Raw genomic sequence first — 18,748 nt, 5'->3', positions numbered from 1 at the left:
TTCACCAACCTGTGCAAAAAGCCACATCCCCATTTTATAGATGAAGAAACAGACCAAGAGGGTGATTTACCTGAAGTTATGTATTTAGTAAAGGTAGATCTGGGACTTGGACCTTCTGACTCCACATCTGATATTCCATATATTAGGGCTTTGCAAAGGCCAGGTTGGTATCTTTTCTCATAGCTCGGTATCAATGGAGTAAGCTACCAAAATACAGAAAAGAATCTTTATCAAGTGACATAGAAAACCTTAATCTGGATAAAGGAAAGATTAGATCCAAGATCATAAGTGTGTGCATGTGTGTGTTTGTATGTAAAAGACAGGAAGAATAGGAAGTCCATCTCACCCAAGAAGCTGAACTTTTTGGCATATCAGTGATATGATTAAGCCCCAAGGATCCCTGACTGTTTTAGTGATGGACTCAGAGAATAACAAGTAATGGTACATCTGTGGTTGCTGTAACATTTCAGCTTCATTACCTAGAAGAACTTCAGTTGTCTTTTAGAGTAACTAATGTAGGCATAAAACCTTTATAGTTGCTTTTCTGTCTGTGGCAGCAGAGTGTAAAGACAGGCATATCTGGTATATTTTACTTGAAGGAGGATAAACGTATTATAATAGAAGACTTTAAGCATGTGGGTCCTATTGCTAACATGTAATTCTTTTTTTTTAATCTTTTTTTTTATTTTAGGCTTAAATACTGAAACTTAAATACATAATGCAAAAAGAAAAAGAAACATTAGGAACTTATGTAAAATAAGAAAAGAAAAAAAAAATCATGTGCATAGCAGAACATGAGAGGATTCAAAATATAAACACCTTTTTATGTGCCCCTTTGACCAATTCCTTCACCCTCCCCTCTAAAGATCCCTCCCTTATCCTCCTAAGGATCTCCCCCTTATTCTCCCATTCCCATTAATCTAAACACCCTTCTATATTCCCCTTTAATGTAATCCCTCACACTTTTCTTCCTACCCTCTTATCCTCTCCCCCCTCTCTATTCCCTTAGTGTTCTATTTCTTTCTAAATTTAGAAAACTTTTATACTCTTCTAGATGTATATGTATTGTTCCCTCTTAAACCCATTACCAATGAAAGTAGGTTTCCAGAACTACCGGTCCTCCTCCTCCATCTAATTCCTCTGTATTGGTTCTTCCTCTCACACCTCATTTGTATAAGATAATTACTCTTTTTAGCTGTTCCTGAACAGTTTTGCTTTTTGAAGGTGTATCACGCTCAGCTCTACCCCAATCTTTCTTATGAACTACCCAATTACTAATAACAATCTTAGACATAGGTTTTACATTTTACATACATAAAAAGTAAACAGTCTGTCCTTATTGAGTCCCTTGTAATTGGTCTTTGGTATATACCTTATGTTTCTCTTGACTCTTGTATGTCAGATCTTCTATTAAGCTCAGGTTGTTTTGTTTTGTTTTGTTTTGTTTTTAACAAAGTCCTGAAAAATCTGATAATCCATTAAATGTCCTTTATTTTTTTCATTCAGAATTATGCTTAGATTTGCTGAGTATGATATTTTTGGCAAGAAGTCCTTTTCTTTTGCTCTTCAATATTTAGTGTTCCAAGACCTGTGGTATTTTAATGTTGCCATTGCTAGGTCATGTGTGAGTCTAATTGTGGCACTACCTTGTAATATTTTATCCTTGAGCTAGGGGTTTCAGAATTTGACTATAATATTCCTGTGGGTTTTCTTCGTAGGATCTCTTTCAGGTGGTGAGGGGTAGATTTTTTCTATTTCTACTTTTCTCTCTTGCTTTAATGCTTCAGGACAGTTTTCTTTAATTATTTCTTGTATAATTGTATCAAGATTCTTTTGTTGATCATAGCTTTTAGGTAGTCTGATTATTCTTATGTTTTCTCTTCTTGATCTGTTCTCCAGATCAGTTGTTTTTCTTATGAAATGTTTCACGTTCTCTTCTATTTTTTTCATTCTTTATACTTTGTTTTATTATTTCTTGATCTCTTCTAACTTTACTGGCTTCCCCTTGCCCAATTCTGGTTTTCAGAGAGTCATTTTCTTCCATAAGATTCTGGATCTCCTTTTCTGATTGGTTGACTTTCTTTTCATAATCTTCTTGTTCTTCTTGGATCATTCTTTTTTTTTTCTTTAGGGTTTTTTGGTTTGTTTTGTTTGTTGTTGGTTTTTTGTTTTTTAATTTTTCCTCTGTGTCATTTGATTTTAAATTCTTTTATGAATTCTTTTTGGGCAGGTGACCACTTGACATTATTCTTTGGGGTAGAAGAGGGTTTCTTTGCTTCAGTATCCTCTGAGAATGAACCCAAGTCTTCTGTATTCTCGTAATAATTCTCTATGGTTGGATTCTTTCTCTTTTTCCTCTGCATTTTTTTTATGATAGTTTAGTTTTTGTAATCACCTCTAGTCCTGGGGTATGGGAGATGGTGCCTGTGGCCCCAGATCCTCCTTCGGTTCTCCACCTCTGATCTTGAACCCAAACTAAGACCTCCAACCTCCTGTAAGTGCCCACAGCTGTTGGTGTCCCTGCTCCAGTGCTTCTGTACTCACTAGGCATGTGCTAGTTCCTTCTCGCATCTCCACAGCACAGCTGAGGCTGGCGTTCCTTGTCAACAGAGGTTTCTTCACTCTTCCAGGGCTCAGACTCCCATCTCCCTTCACTGTCCCGGGGGTAAAAGTTCCTGTAGCTGAGGTTGAGGCACCTTCCAACCCAGCTAACCCCAGGCTTGCTGCTTGTTGTTGAAGTGGTTACTAGTCTGGAGATGTTTATTCTTCACAGGGACAAAACCTCATCCTGGCATTTTTCTTCAGATCTTCTCCAGTTGATCCAGGAGGTCCTCTGTCCTGCCCCTACTCTTATTTATTTTCAATGGCTCTATGTTTGCCTTGAGGGCTATTTTATCTCTTTTGTGGAGGAAAATCTTAAGAGCTTGGAATTTTCTGACCTACTCAGGCATCTTCCCGGAATCCTCTGCTAACATGTAATTCTTAAAATCTTAGTTGCATCTAAAATTGAGAAAGAGAGAGCTAGGAATTTTTATTGAGTGATATTATGATACAATGGGAGATGAATACTGATCTTAAAAACACCAGATTTAGGATTTCATGGCACAGTGTATAAAGTACCAGGCTTGAAGTCAAGAAGACTCCTCTTCCTGAGTTCAAATGTGGCCTTAGCAACTTACCAGCTGTGTGATCTTGGGCAAGTTACTTAACATTGTTTGCCTTAGTTTCCTCATTTGTAAAATGAGCTGTAGAAGGAAATCGCAAACCACTGCAGTATCTTTGCCAAGAAAACCCCAAATGGGGTCACAAAGAGTTGAATACAACCAAAAAATTATGTGATAGATATCTTCTTGCCATTCCTTATATGTAAAATAGAGATAATGATAACTACTTACCTACCCCAACAAAGATGAAATGTGTCTCTTCAAAGTTCTGTATGCCTATTGGATGGTATTTCTTACTATTAATAGTAATGATAATAATTCTATCTTCCTATGAAAAAGCAGCTAAGATCTCTTTTTAGCTGCAGGTTTCAAGTTTCAAATAGTGACTGGGAGTTACTGTTGCTATTATAAATTGCTAATAGTTGCTATTCCCACAAAATTGTTTTGTTGGAGATTTTTTGGGAAATATTTATAATCTTGTACAACTGAGTTAAGTATATACTCTGGTATATACTTATAGGCCCTTGAGATACAAATATGAAGATGTAATCCATGGGTTTAAATAATGTACTGTCCAACAGTACCAGCAACATTGTGCAGTGACCAACTTTGATAGACTTAGTTCTTCTCAGCAATGCAATGATCTAAGACAATTCCAAAAGATTCATGATGGAAAATGCTGTTCACATCCAGAGAAAGAAATACGGAATCTGAATGCAGATCGAAGCATACTATTTTCTTTTTTTTTTCTTTCTCATGGTTTTTCCCTTTTGTTCTAATTCTTTCACAACATGACTAACGTGGGAATATGTTTAATATGATTGTACATGTATAGCATATATCAGATCGCGTGCCGTCTTGGGGAGGGAAGGGAGAAGGAAAAAATTTAGAACCCAAAATCTTATAAAAGTGAATGTTGAGAATGAAAAATAAATAAATTTTTGAAAAAAGAAAAGAGAAAAAACAAAAGAATGTGCCATCTAGTTACGAATTTCAAACCTAGTTTGTTGTTCCCCAGTGCAAGCTAAGATTTAAGTTAAAAATAACTACTATGAATTTTATTGACTAAAATACAGTAATTGTCCTTTGTCAGCAGAATATTCCATCCTTTGTTTATTGTAAGGAACCTGAATGTTAGGGAGGATGATGTACTATCAGAGGCAGTGCTGATTCTGTAGTTATACTATAAGAAATTTGTCCACAAAATGGGCAATTGGACAGTAGAAGAGGGGAATGATTTCATTAGGTGATATAAGAGATTGGAGAGGAATGGCCCAGATCACTTTGAGATAGCCTTTGAAAAAAGCAAAATTAGTTGGAGGAGGAGGTAAAAGGGAGAGGAGGCAAAAGCATTAAAATCAGGACTGGAAGTGACCTTGAGAGATCATCTTCTAAACCTTTCAGAAAATGTAATCCATTTAAGTATGTATTAAATGTTTATGCCTATCTCAGTAGGGCAGGGTGTGGGAAAATAATGTAGTACAATATCTATCACCTTTTACTGTTAATTTTTAAAGATTTTTCCTGAAAGGTCTGTCAGTACAACATTACTCTATATCACCTGTAGTTTTTTACCTTTTGAGAATAAATGTCCTAATTAATGCCTCTCGAGCCCTACTCAAGAATTAAGAGGAAGGAAACCAAAATGAAACACAGGACAACCTTTCAGATATGTGTAATTTTAAAATTTTAGTTTAAATGCATGTCTGAGCTCTTCTGTGTAGCGTATACTAAAACTTATTTGCATGGAAGCTTGGTCACATCACAGTTAAAAGAAGGACAAGACAAGCAAGTGATATTTGGTACTGTATATAAACACAAGCATAGAAAATCTTAAGAACAAATTAAGAGAATTTGCATCTACATAGCAAGCCTAATCTAATACCATGCCTTTCCATGGTATTTTATCACTTAAGATTTCAATGTTATCTAAGCCTGAAATGCAAAGGACAGAATTGATTCTATGTGATGCCTACACCAAGAATAAGTACAATACGTGAAACCAGTTGTATTTTTAGAAATGCTAAACTGTCATGTAATATCTTTGCAACATTGTCTGAACATCACAATAATTTTAGATTTTACTTGCCAGCATTGTCTACTGTGCAGTCAGTATTGGTTCTTTCTTTTACAGGCTGCTTCCGAATCCATCAGTTGTCCAGCAGTCTGTCCAAAGATCATTGGCATTGCTTAGAACATCACAGTGGCCAGATTACTAGGCTATTTTCAGCCAACAACCCGTTGATGTGGTTTCCAAGCTCTTGCCAGTATTAACTGGTGGGAATGAGCATTAACCAATCAACTGTTTTCTACATGGGTCAAATATTTACCATTGAGTAGCAAGCAGTATTTTTGCTGAGGGAGCAAAAGAACAGGCATGAGACCAGCTAAGCATTAAGATAAGTCTTTCTCACACAAGTCTTGTTACAAAACATAATTTTGAACAAAGGAATGTAGTCAGTGGTGAGATCCAGAGGGATACTGTTACTTTATTATATTTGGTGACTGCAACTCATGGAAGTGTTCCTACATTTAGAAAAGTACTGAGCCAGGGTTATTCTTATTCTGAACTTCGCTGACATGATGTTATCTATAGCCAGTAGAAGATATGTACTCCACTAAACTCCAATGTGTGGGGATAGCCCTTCTATTACTTAGACCCAGTATAATTTTGTGTTGACAACACATAATAATTTGCTGTTTTTGAGTTTCAATGTGTACAATTAAAAGAAAATTCTTATCTAAAATCATTATTCTTATTGAAAATAATTATGTATGAAGCATTAATAGCAAATTATTAATATTAGAACATCAAAAATTAAGAGGCTTGGTAAATAAAAGAGTTTTGCTGTCCGTACATTTATGAATGGTTACTGCATGTCTAAATTATTCCTTCTGACCTATGATCCCCTTCTTTACTTTGCATCTTACTATATTAAATAGGTTACAACACAGAGCCATTATTTTCGTAAAGATGGTCCTTAGGCACTAAGCTTTCTTTAAGACCCTCTCCATTACCCATTATAACTTTAAAATGTTTTCTTGTTTCTTCAAAATTACATTGTCTTTGACTTGGAATAATTAGCATTGGTTTAATACTATGTTATTGCCTCCTAGATCTATGTATCCAGCTTTTATATATCTGCTCAGCTCAAGTTGTACATCACTAACTGCCTATTAGACATTTTAAACTGGCTGTGCCATGAGCATCTCAAACTCATTATATCCATAATGGAACTCATTTTCCCCAAAACATCTATCCCTCTTTGAATTTCTTTCTATCTTATCTGCCACTGTCTGTTTAACCACCCAGGGTCACAGCCTCCATATTATCCTCAACTCCTCTAACTTATCCTGAACATCCAGTTCACAGCTTCCTCCACAACATCTGTTGTATGCTTCCCCTTCACTCTTAAACAACTTCTATATTAGTTCAGACTCTTGTCCCTTCTTGTTTAGACTGTTGTGCACCCTTATTATCATTCTTCCTCTCTCTTCCCCATCCAATGTATTCCTCTTCCCCTGCCTTTTCATTCGGATCTCTATAATGGAGGTATTTATAGTAGTTCATAGAATCATAGGTCTAGATCTAGAAGATTGAAGGCCATCTAGTCCAATTCTTTTGTTTTAAAAGTAAGAAAACTGAGACTCAGGAATTCTGTGGCATGCCTAAGATAACACAGATAGTAATAATCAGAGGTAACAAATTCGACCAGCCACAAAGGAAAGACCGAATGGATAGAGAATGCACATTGTGCAGATTACAATATGTATCTGAATTGACACCCTATGGAGCTTGCCCAAAAGGATATACATCTTGGATAGGCAGTATGAATGGTCATTGAAATGGTTCCAATATTGAAAAGAAGGGAGGAGAGCAGGCTGGGTTTCTTTTAGGAAACTGCAAATAACTCCAAGCTTCCCATGACAGCAAAGATCCATTTTTAAATAAAAACATTTTACTGGTTATATATATGTCTGTCAGCCAGTCCTAGAAAAATCACTCCTTCAGAATACCTAAAGATGAGCAACACAAAGAAGACAACCAGAAGGCACAAAATATATATGGGCAGTCTGGAATGTATAGCCAATGGGGAACTCCAAAGAATAGTAGTAAAGGACACTCTGAAAGAATTTTATGAAGGAAAGGGTCACATGCTTAGAGCAAAGACAGGTGAATATAGCCAGGGTACAACACTGGTGCCCTCATAATGTCAGGAAAAAGTGAGCAAGGCTTCAGGTGTATTGGGTAGACCCTCTATTTTGAACTTTGGGAAAACATGGACAAGAATTACACAGGATGGGCAGGTGTAATACATAGTGTTGTTGGAAGCAGCTCCTGAACTGATAAAACCACAGATCCATTTGAGTATATGCTTTTTCAGGTTAGGAAGCAATTTGGAATTTTTGAAAGCAGAGAGCAGTATCCAAAATAAAATGTAGCCTACTAACCCAAAGTACTACCTATCTAATTACGTGTCAAAGTCTGTGCAATAGGCATTTGTTAATTCATTAAGCATTTATTAAGTATTTACTCTTTTTTTAGGCATCATGCTGAGTGTTGGGAGATACAGAAATGTATCCCATAAGTGAAATCCCTTTTTACACAAATAGGTAAGTTAGGAAGAAAACCAGATTTGGAAGGGAAAGCATGAATTCCACTTTGGGCATGTTGAGTTTGAGATGCTTATGGCATATGTACATGCAAATGTTTATTAGGAGGTAGTAGATGATGTGAGACTAGAGCTCAGGAGAGAGTCTAGGACTATATAAATAGATTTGGAAGTCACCATTCAACCAACAATTATCAGATTCCTTCCATGTGCCATATACTCTGTTAGGGATACAAAGACAAATATAAAACAGCCCTTGTCCTTAAGGAGCTTATATTTGACCAGGAAAAACAACAACATGGACATATTGTAGGTACTATATGTATTTATATAGCTATATACATATACATATATATGCATGCATTTAGCTATATAAATAATACATAAAATTACAAAGTAATTCTGAGGTCCAGGGAAGCACTAGCATCTTGGTGGAGCAAGAAAGGCCACTTATTAAAGGTGTCACTTGAACTGAACTTTGAAAGGGAAGCTAGAGATTCTAAGAGGCAAGGTGAGGAAGGAATATATTCCAGGCAATGGGAACAGCCTTTGCAGAAGCATTTAGTGTTTTGAATGAAGGACAATAAGTAGGCTAATTTGTTTGTAACATAGAATATGCAAAGGTGAATGAAGTGTAAAAATCCTGGAAAAGCAGGGTAGAGCTGGACTTTGAAATAAATGCTGAACAGCTGAGTTTGTATTTGATCCTAAAGTCAATAGTGAACCACTGGAGCTTCTGGTCAGGCCTGTACTTTAGGAATATCACTTTGGCAGCTGTGTGGTAATTGGATTAGAGAGGAGAAATGTTTGAGAAAGGGACACCAACTTAGGAGTATTCTAGTAATTACAGGAAACATATGACAATAATTTAAGGGTAGGGGAGATATGGGCATCTTTGTAGGCAGCAGGAAAGAAACTGGTGGATATGGTAGAGATTGAATATGGGATGGAGCAGATTTCTCAATTCTGGGGTCAAACTTCTGTAAGGAAGAAGATGGAATCATGGATACAAAGAGAGGATCCAATAATGTTAAAGAGGTTTTGAGGTGTAGAATAGGGGCAACTAAGGAGGTCATAAAGAAGAGCATTTTTTTTCTGAATAAAGTTTGAAGTGAGATCTTCCAAAAAGAAGGGAGGGTATAGAAGTATTTGGGGAAGCCTAGAGGAAGTTTAGAATAGCTGCTATGTGTTTTTTATCTAGCCGTTGGTATTTATGTCTACTGTTAGGCTAATCTCTTGAGTGATCATATATTTTAGTGAAGAGAGCCGTTATAGTATCATTCACTAATTGGAGTACCTAGAGAACCTTACAAATTGTAGGATGTTTATCTTCCATTTGGACTTTGTGCCAATAATTAAGAGAACATTTCAACTGTAGAACCACTTTCTTCTTTCTCACCTCTATAAGATCTTTGAGAATGATTTGCATATATGTTGAGGATATGGATGAAAACCATGAGAAAGGGGAATAAAACGACTATTTTCTGTCCAAAACCCCCCACAAAAACACTTCCTCACAGTCTTAGAATTGTCTGAAAGATGTAGTGTATACAAGAGCTCTTGTGCTTATTGATTACCAAAAATATTGACTGAGACCAAGATGAATCCTTGAAATAAATCTTCCGGCATCATGATGAATCCCATTTATTATAATTCCTCGATAGGTGCAACTATAGAGATAATTTTTTTCAGTGATTCTCTGATTGTTGATATATCAAGTAAGGTAGGTATAAAACAGTATGCTTTCAAGAGGTATTCACCACTGTCATGGTGGAGAATGTGAAGTCCCTAAAGTATAAAACAATTATTGATCATCTGACACTTTGTTTTGTTTGCTAAACTGTTCCTTTCCCTGGTATTTTCTCATTCATGTTTTTTATGTATGAGGTGGCTCTGCTTTCTCTCTTAAGGCTGTTTTCTCTCTTTACCATAAGTGAGCTTAATTATTGTAAAGGAGGAAGAAGGGTACCATCAGTTTATCAGTATGAGTAGCACTGGCCTATTAGGAGTTTTGTTGTGGTAAATGAGACATCTTTTCCTTTGTGCTGTGAGAATTGAGAACTCCAAGAAAGCATAAGTTTTGTTGCTCCTGTAATTCTACAGTTAGACTCCTAAAACTTTTCCAAGGAGCCGGAAGTATTCATTAAATACTCCATTGTAGCCTTAATCTATTAAAAGGTTCTTCATTTTTTTAATCTATTTATTTTTAGTTTTCAGTATTTCACTTCCATAAGATTTTGAGTTCCAAATTTTCTCCCCTCTCCCCACCCTAAGACAGCATGCAATTTGATATAGGCTCTACATATGCATTCATGTTGAACTTATTTTCACATTAGTCATGTTGTAAAGCAGAATTAGAACCAATGGAAGGAACCTTGAGAAAGAAGAAACAAACAAAAAAGAGAGAAAGAGCAAATAATATGCTTTGATCTGCATTCAGACTCCATAGTTCTTTTTCTGGTTGTGGACAGCATTTTCCACCATGAGTCCTCTGGAGTTGTCTTGGATCCTTGCATTGCTAAGAAGAGATGAGTCTATCAAAGTTAGTCATCACATATTGTGGCTGTTACTGTGTACAATGTTCTCCTGGTTCTGCTCACTTCATTCAGCATCACTTCATGTAAGTCTTTCCAGGTTTTTCTGAAGTCTGCCTGCTCCTCATTTCTTATAGCACAGTAGTATTCCATTACATTCATATACCACAACTTGTTCAGCCATTCCCTAACTGTAGGCTTCCCCTCAATTTCCAGTTCTTTGCTACCACAGAAGGAGCTTCTATAAATATTTTTGTACATGTGGGTCCTTTTCCCATTTGTATGATGTCTTTGGGATACGGACCTAGAAGTGCTATTGCTGGGACAAAGGGTATGCACATTTTTATAGCCCTTTGGGCATAGTTCCAAATTGCTCTCCAGAATGGTAGGATCAGTTCACAACGCCACTAACAGAGCATTAGTGTTCCAATTTTCCCACATCTTCTCCAGCATTTATCATTTTCCAGCTTTGTCATGTTAGCCAATCTGATAGGTGTGATGTGGTACCTCGAAGTTTTGATTTGCATTTCTCTAATCAGTATTGATTTAGAGCATTTTTTCATATGATTATAGATGTCTTTAATTTCTTCATTTGAAAACTCTCTGTTCATATCCTTTGATCACTTATCAATTGGGGAATGACTTGTACTCTTATAGATTCGACTCAGTTCTCTATATTTTTTAGAAATGAGGCCTTTTATCAGAGCACTGGTTGTAAAAATCTTTCCGGTTTTCTGCCTCCCTCCTAATCTTGGTTGTATTGGCTTTGTTCATGCAAAAACTTTTTAATTTAATGTAATCAAACTGATTCATTTTATATTTCATAATATTCTCTATCTCGTTTAGTCATAAATTCTTCTGTTCTCCATAAATCTAACAGGTAAACTATTCCATGCTCTCCCAGTTTGCTTATTGTATCAGCCTTTATATCTAAATAGTGTACCCCTTTTGTTTTTATTTTGGTATATGGTATAAGATGTTGGCCTATGCCTAGTTTCTGCCATACTATTTTCCAGTTTTCCCAGCATTTTTTGTCAAATAGTGAGTTCTTATCCCAGAAGCTAGCGTCTTTGGGTTTATCAAACAGTACCTAACCTGTGTCTTGTGTACATAACCTATTCCACTGATCCACCACTCTATTTCTTAGCCAGTACCAAGTAGTTTTGATGATTGCTTCTTCTTAAAAGGTTTTTTAAAAAAGAATATCATCTCATGCTCCAAAATATTATGAAGATCCTAAGGTACCATCAGGACAAAGACTATACACTGTTGGTTAAAGGAAGAGTGGAATAGCTGAAGATTTTCCCAATAATAGTTAATGAGATAGACAGTTGGTAAGTTTTCTGTCTGCCTGAGTATGGTTTCCTACTCTGATTCATGACAACATCATCAGCAATAAACTAGAAAGCATTGCTAGGGATTATGAGATCAAACCCATCTCTTCTATTTACTAGGTAACAATAGGTAAGTCACCTCATCTCTCTTCCAACCTTCGTTTCCTCACCAGTATAATAAAAGGATTAGACTCGATAATCTATAAACGTCCCTTGCAGCTCTAGATTCTCATATGTTGGAAAAGAAGTTAAAAACTGTAGGATCAGTGGTGGTGTTTTCATTGCCAGTGCTGAAGGAGTCAGATATCAGAGCCTCAGAAAACAAAACATATCCAAGAGCTGGATAAGGAAATATTGTCTGGGAGGAAGATTTGTATTTTTTTTAAATTTATTTATTTTTAGTTTTCAACATTCACTTTTATAGGATTTTGAGTTTTAAATTTTTTCCTTCTCCCTCCCCTCCCCAAGATGGCGTGCAATCTGATGTAGGCTATTCATGTACAATCACATTAAGCATATTTCCACATTAATCATGTTGTGAAAGAAGAATCAGAACAAAAGGGGAAAACCACGAGAAAGGGAAAAAAAGAGAAAGTATGCTTTGATTTGCATTCAGACTCCATATTTCTTTCTCTGGACGTGAACAGCGTTTTCTGTCATGAGGCTTTTGGAATTGTCTTAGATCATTGCATTGCTGAGAAGAGCTAAGTCTGTCAAAGTTGGTCATCACACAATGTTACTGTTACTGTGTACAGTGTTCACCTGATTCTGCTCACTTCACTAGGATTTGTATTTTTTAACCGAGGCTTAAGATACAAAAATTAGGAACTCTTGACTAGAGATAGAGCACACACTATCACTTTGAATCTGTTCATGAGTACTAAAATTTAAAATGGAGAGGAAGGAAGAAAATTGCCCACATACATGTGCCAAGCCAGATACCATAGAAAATATTATGTGTCCCCTAGTAAGAATATCAGAGAGAATGCAGGACACAAGATCCAAGAAAAAGAAGAGGAACAAAATGCCTGTTTTCAGATGTCTGTAGGTAAATATGAAAAATATATATAATAAATAAACAAGGCTCATTTGACAGTCATTATTTCCAGATTGTTAAAGTTTTGCACATTAATTATTGGTATTTTTATTTCTATGTCCCTGAGGATTTTCTAGAATCTTATTCCATGCCATTTTACCCCCATTCTTTACAGTAGGAGAATCCTTTTATACTTATTTTTAACTTGAAGATATTACCTGCAAATAAACTCTAGTGTTCAAAGTACTCTGCCCCGTTTTCCAGCTGTTGACCTAGAATAGCAACCAGTACTACTGGCATTCTAGTTTTTGTAGTCGGGTCTGACTCTTTTTGACCCCATTTGGAGTTTTCTTGGCAAAGATACTGGAGTGGCTTTCCATTTCCTTCTCCAGCTCACTTATAGATTAGGAAAACTGAGGCACACAAGGTTATGTGACTTGCCCAGGGTCACACAATAAGTCTCTGATGCCAGATTTGAATTCAGGTTCTCCTGACTCCAAGGCTAGCACTCTATCTACTGTGCCATCTAGCTGTCCTAGTTTGATTTTAAATAAGGCTTATTTCATAACAACCAATAGTTTTCATACAGTGTCTTGAGGAGAACTTGTGTGCTTTAAGAAAAATTCATTTTTCCATTTACCCTCTTTAATCAGCCATCTTCACCAAGACTGGTCACTACCCTGTTATTAGATAGAAATGAAAAGAGAAGGAAAGAAGGTAAAAGAAGATAATAAATTTTCACATATTCTTGGCAATGGATTAATTCTGTTTTTAGATGATAGCTCCTATCATCTCCCTGTAGCTCATATACATATATATTGGTTTTACTAAAGTTTTCTTCCCTTGAAAAAGCATGACTAATTCATACACAAATGCAATCTATCATCCCCAACTCATTGTTTAGTCACCCAACTTCTTTGAATGGCCCAGCAGTGAATTTGATTGTGGCCTTTTCTTAACACTAAGGAATTGGTCCTGTAATCTTTTAATACTATGTCTTATTCAGCTGTTTCCCTAGGGTAGCTTGTGATTGATTTATAATAGTTACCACAGCTTTAAACATTTCCTAGTAAATTCCCTAGGAAAAATTCCATAGTAAATCTAGGAAGATAGGTGTAAATCTCTCTTCACAGTCAAATAAGGAAAATTGGCCTAGACCTTTGGTTGAGCCATCTGTATTGGTACCACTCAAAGCCATTTAACACTGGGTAGCTACAGCTAAGCAATATGGGATTCTCTTACTGTATCTTTCACCAATAGGCAAACCCCATCACTTCCTTTATCCCTAGTTTGCCCCTAGCACTCTAGTAATAATAGAATCTACTAAGTATGAGAACTTGGACTTGAGAGCTAGCACTCTTTCCGCTATCCCAGATTGATGGTAGTATGAGAAAGAGACTATTAACTATTCTCTGCAGATTTAATGTTTATTTTCATTCAATATGAATGACTTTTTACCTATTCAAAAATGTAATTTTTCAGTTTTTCTATCTGTAAAATATCTTCTCAGCAAACTGGCAGAGTGAATTGACTAATAGTTTAAAGGCGAAATCTCACTGCCATATGCTCTGGAATTGTACTATTTGAGAATCAGTTGGAGAGTAAAAAATGTCCAAAGAGGTCTTCAAATACTACTAATCAGGAAATTATTCTTACTGAGGTAGACTGCAAGGGACCTTTAATGGCAAGGGTATATGATCTTAGTAAAGTGAATTTTTAAAACCGTGAACCTAAATGAGTTTTTTTATATATGTACATATAAATATATATTATGTTACATATATAATATCTATTATATGTTATATTGTTATATATGTATGTATATTCTTGACTAACAACATCAGACTATTTCAAGAAATAGGCTAATACTGTTTTTTGTCCTTTAACATGAATCGGTAATGGGAGAGTGGGGGGTGGGGACAGTGAAGGAGGAGGGTAGGGAGAAGTCTTAAAAACTAGTTTATAGCCTTTGTTTTTTCCTTCCCATTTTCTTCATTGTTAATTTAACTGTCTTTGATTTGATATTTCACTTATCTTATTTAATCCATTTACCACCATTACTGTAACCAAACAAATCTACACAGTAGGTCCTGTTAATCTTTTACCAATTATTTCTCTTAGGTATTCTCCTAGCTATTGCTTCCCATTGTAATAGTTCAAGGCAAGAATTCTTAATCCGTTGTTAAAGTGTAGTTGCAGTTATGTCTTGCTGAAATGTTTTGTAAATCAGGGCAGAGTGTACTTAAGTGGTTTTTAAATAGTTTTTTATGTAGGCTATTTAAATAGAGAATCAAAAATCCTTGATCGAATCATATGGAAGCCTTTTACCTTTGAAACATTAGGGAGGGGAAATACCACACAGGTTTCCTCAGTTTATACCATTTAATAAGCACAGTTTGTATTTACAAACATTTCAATTCTTGTGTATAGTATTTTTTAATAAAATAAGTGGAGGTATTTACCCCCCCAACAGCAATACATAAGAGAAAAAGAACTTTAAAAAATCAGTGTAAAAACTTTGCTTCTTTATAAAGCATGATTTGGTTTAGGAAAAACCTCCAGACATTTTCCCTGAGTGACAATTTACAATAGTGACTTTACAATAGTAAAGTTTTGATTGCTTCTCTATAAACAATTCTGCTCCAGTGTTTTATAGAAGACAAAGAATTTTGGACTAGAAATAGCCAGTAATTTTATAAGTAATATAAGAAATTAAATTTGAATATGTTATTTTTTTCTCAGTTATCATTTTAATTTAGTGGCATGGACCATAGATTCTAAGCTAAGATTCTAAGGAGCTGATTTATAGTGTTATATTAGATTAATTTGTTATTGTATTAGTTTGGTTTCCTTATAGATACTAATTTTAGCAAGAACCTATATTAGGTGCAAGGAATATGTAGTAGAAAGGTTATTTGTCTAATAACCCTTCTACTTTTTCTTGTCTAGTTTGATGAGCGTTATCATTAAGTAACTGTAGTTTAAATTATTTGGAATTTTTCATTGGTATTTCTATGAAGTAATCAGTTTATATGCAGATTTCATGTTCTGATTTCTTACACTAAAATTTGAGATAAATTTCAGAAATTTTTGTAGTATCTTGCATTATATTTTTGATTTGTAAAATATTTTTATTCATGTAATATACTTCCTGCAAAAGTCTTGTAATAATTTTTGTAAAAACTGTCAATAGAAACAACCTTATTGGCTATTTGTACTTGTTGACAACTTATTGAAAACTTTTTTTTATAAACTTTGGGCCGTCTATGCTGTTTCTGTCCTATTTGTTCTCTGCCTTTAATCTTTAAAGAGTGATGTACACTTGCTTCCAAATGTTGATGTTGACGAAGATGGTGGTGATGATGATATGGTGATGATGATGAAGATATTCCAAGTTTTGGGTTGATATGTTAATGTAAAATTAATTAAACCTCAATTTAAAATTTATTTTGGAAGGCCTCTGAGACCACTGAAAGCTATGTATTAATTCTAAAAAGTTTTCAGTCATGATTTATAATTTTGAAAAACTATATATAGAAATACAGATATTTAATATTTCTATTTTCTAATGCTTGTTATATGTATGTTTTTTTCCTAGATCTTCCTCAGAACTGTGATCCTAACATTCCCCTAGTTGCTCAGGAATTAATGAAAAAGATGATACGTCAGTTTGCAATTGAATACATTTCAAAAAGTGGTAAAATTCAAGAGAATAGAAATGGTTCAGTTGGACCAAGTCTAATATGTAAAGGTATCCAAATGAATCAAATAGAAAACTCCCTTCAGGAAGAGCAGGAAGGCCCCCTAGACCTCACTGTGAATCGAACTCAAGAACAAAATACTCAACAAGGTAAGACTTTTGTAATACTAACATGTAATTATTTTAGGAATCTGAGGTTTTTTTTTATCTTATTCTCCTTTACTCATTTATAGATAAAACACTTACTATGTGGCCAACTCCTGCCTTCCATAGTGTGTAGTAGAGAGAATTGCAACTGTAAAGACGATGCCAAAACCCTCATTTTAACTATTAATTTGGTAAAAGAATGGTAGTCTTGGGGCAGCTAGGTGGTGCAATGGATAAAGCTCTGGCGTTGGAGTCCGGCGGACCTGAGTTCAGCCTCATTCACTCAACACTGACTAGCTCTGTGACCCTGGGCAAGTCACTTAACCCTGATTGCCTCACCAAAAAGAAAAAAAAAAAAGACTGACCCAGATATTCTGACCAACCAATGCCAAAATTAGTTTTATAACATATCTCCTCTTCTTTCATCAGTATAATCATACTGCACTAAGAAGAAATATGACCAAAAGCAAATAACTGATTAGAAAGTGAGAAAAAGCTTAAATAAGTAGCATACCTGATGATAAGTGATCAACATGTACATGCACTGTATTAAGCACTGTTAATTTGGAATTTTAAAAAAATAACTAAAAGATGTACCCTTTGCCCTAAGGCTGTTTAGTTAGAAATATAGGGGAAAAAACCCAACATAAATGGAAACAATTACATATCCAACTACTGAGAGAGAAACCAATAAGAATACTGAGTTGGTGTGGGCCAGGAAGGCTTAATAATGTTTACAGAAAGGGATAATCATAGATTTATACCTTGAAGGGGTCTTAGAAATCATCTGATACAGTCTTCTCCATCCTCATCCAAGGATAAGATAACTGAGGCCCGCTGACTTGTCCAAGATTAAGAGACCAAACCAAGATTCAAACTCAGGTACTTGTGATTATAGATTCACTGTTCTTTTCACTCTACTTTATTGCAGAGAGAACCATCAGGGCCCAAACAATGTAAATAGCGATTTTCTGTTTTGGCCAAAAACCCTGAGGGTCTCCCCCCTTCCCAACTGATTTTTTTTTTTAAACTAGGTAAAAGAGGCTATTCTTTGCCTCACTTCTTAACTAGCCTTAATCACTGAATGGTCATTGCCTTAGTCAGACTGAGACCTGGTGAAGATGTTGGCTTACGAAGGCCAAAGTCTCCCACTGTATCTGGGGCCATCTCCAGTCATCTTGATCTGTATATCACCACTGGATCCAAATGATTCTGGAGGAGAAAGTGAGGCTGGTGACTTTGCACAGCCCTCCCTCACTTAAACCCAATTCACTTGCAAGTCATGGCATCACCTTCCTGATGTCATGATTCTCTTCAAGAATGAAGGACAAACAGCAGTTGCAGAGAGGGAGTTTGTCATGAAGAGGTAGAACATTCCAAATGTGTTAAGGATAATTTTTTTTAGCTAGATCAGAAGGTACAGTCTGCCATAGAGAAGGAGATTGGAATATTCAGAAGGGGAAAAAAAGCCTTAAAGACATGGAAACTTCTGGGGATTTTAAAAGACTCTTAAGAGAAGTGTTATCAAAAAAATTTTTAAAAAGCTGTTTCTCACTGCTTGATTTTATAGTTGAGATGGAGTTGGGGGAGGATAGAAAGGAAGGATATTCGAATAATTTCAGACATGAAGACTATAAGTTGTTGGGGGTTTTTTTAAGAAGCTCAGAAATATAATAGACATATCAAACTTGGTTACGAAGGATGAAGGAAAGAAAAAAATAAAGATGACTTCAGCTAATGAATTGTGAAAAGAAGATAGTAGGACTCTTAGGCAGAACACTTTACCTCACTCCTACCATGGACTGTATTTAGCTCATTAGTCAGAGCTGAAACAAGAAACACATTATGGAGCCAGTGAGGAATAGACAAGCCCATCTGCTTGTCCTTCCCACCTGTGGAGTGAGGGTACTAAAAAGATTACCTTCTTCCACAAGATTACAGCAGAAAAAGTATTTTCTGTAAAGTTTTGTAAAGAGCTGGGGACCATCATACTCCCCCTCTCCAGATGTATAAAATCATGATAATATTCCCTTAAGTAATAGAAAATAGTTAACATGCTTTAGTTTTATTTTATTTAGCTGAATTTCTCCCGTCTGCAAAATTCAGTAATCCCCATTTCCTTCAGCTATGCCTTGTATCACATGATTTTCAGACCTTTCACCATTCTCTGGTCATCTACAGATACTCTGTATTTATTAATATGCCTCTTAAGAGGCATAT

At 35.6% G+C, this 18,748-nt stretch overlaps 1 protein-coding gene across 8 annotated transcripts in view; it reads left to right on the top strand.

Annotated features, from left to right (window-relative positions):
- The window catches only part of LCORL (ligand dependent nuclear receptor corepressor like), a 172,131-nt gene that overhangs the window by 80,748 nt on the left and 72,635 nt on the right, over window positions 1-18,748 (top strand). For all 8 annotated transcript variants that reach the window (XR_003566793.1, XR_003566795.1, XR_003566794.1 and 5 more), the window contains one exon: window positions 16,280-16,531. Coding sequence is in view for 4 of the 8 variants with exons in the window: in XM_027836137.1 (XP_027691938.1) it covers window positions 16,280-16,531 (252 nt within the window). In the remaining 4 variants the exon portion in view is untranslated. The remainder of the gene's footprint in view (window positions 1-16,279; window positions 16,532-18,748) is intronic.

The sequence above is a fragment of the Vombatus ursinus genome, unplaced genomic scaffold, assembly GCF_900497805.2.
Source record: "Vombatus ursinus unplaced genomic scaffold, bare-nosed wombat genome assembly UNPS02014818.1, whole genome shotgun sequence".
Lineage (NCBI taxonomy): Eukaryota > Metazoa > Chordata > Mammalia > Diprotodontia > Vombatidae > Vombatus > Vombatus ursinus.
This window is presented reverse-complemented; position numbering and strand designations above follow the sequence as displayed.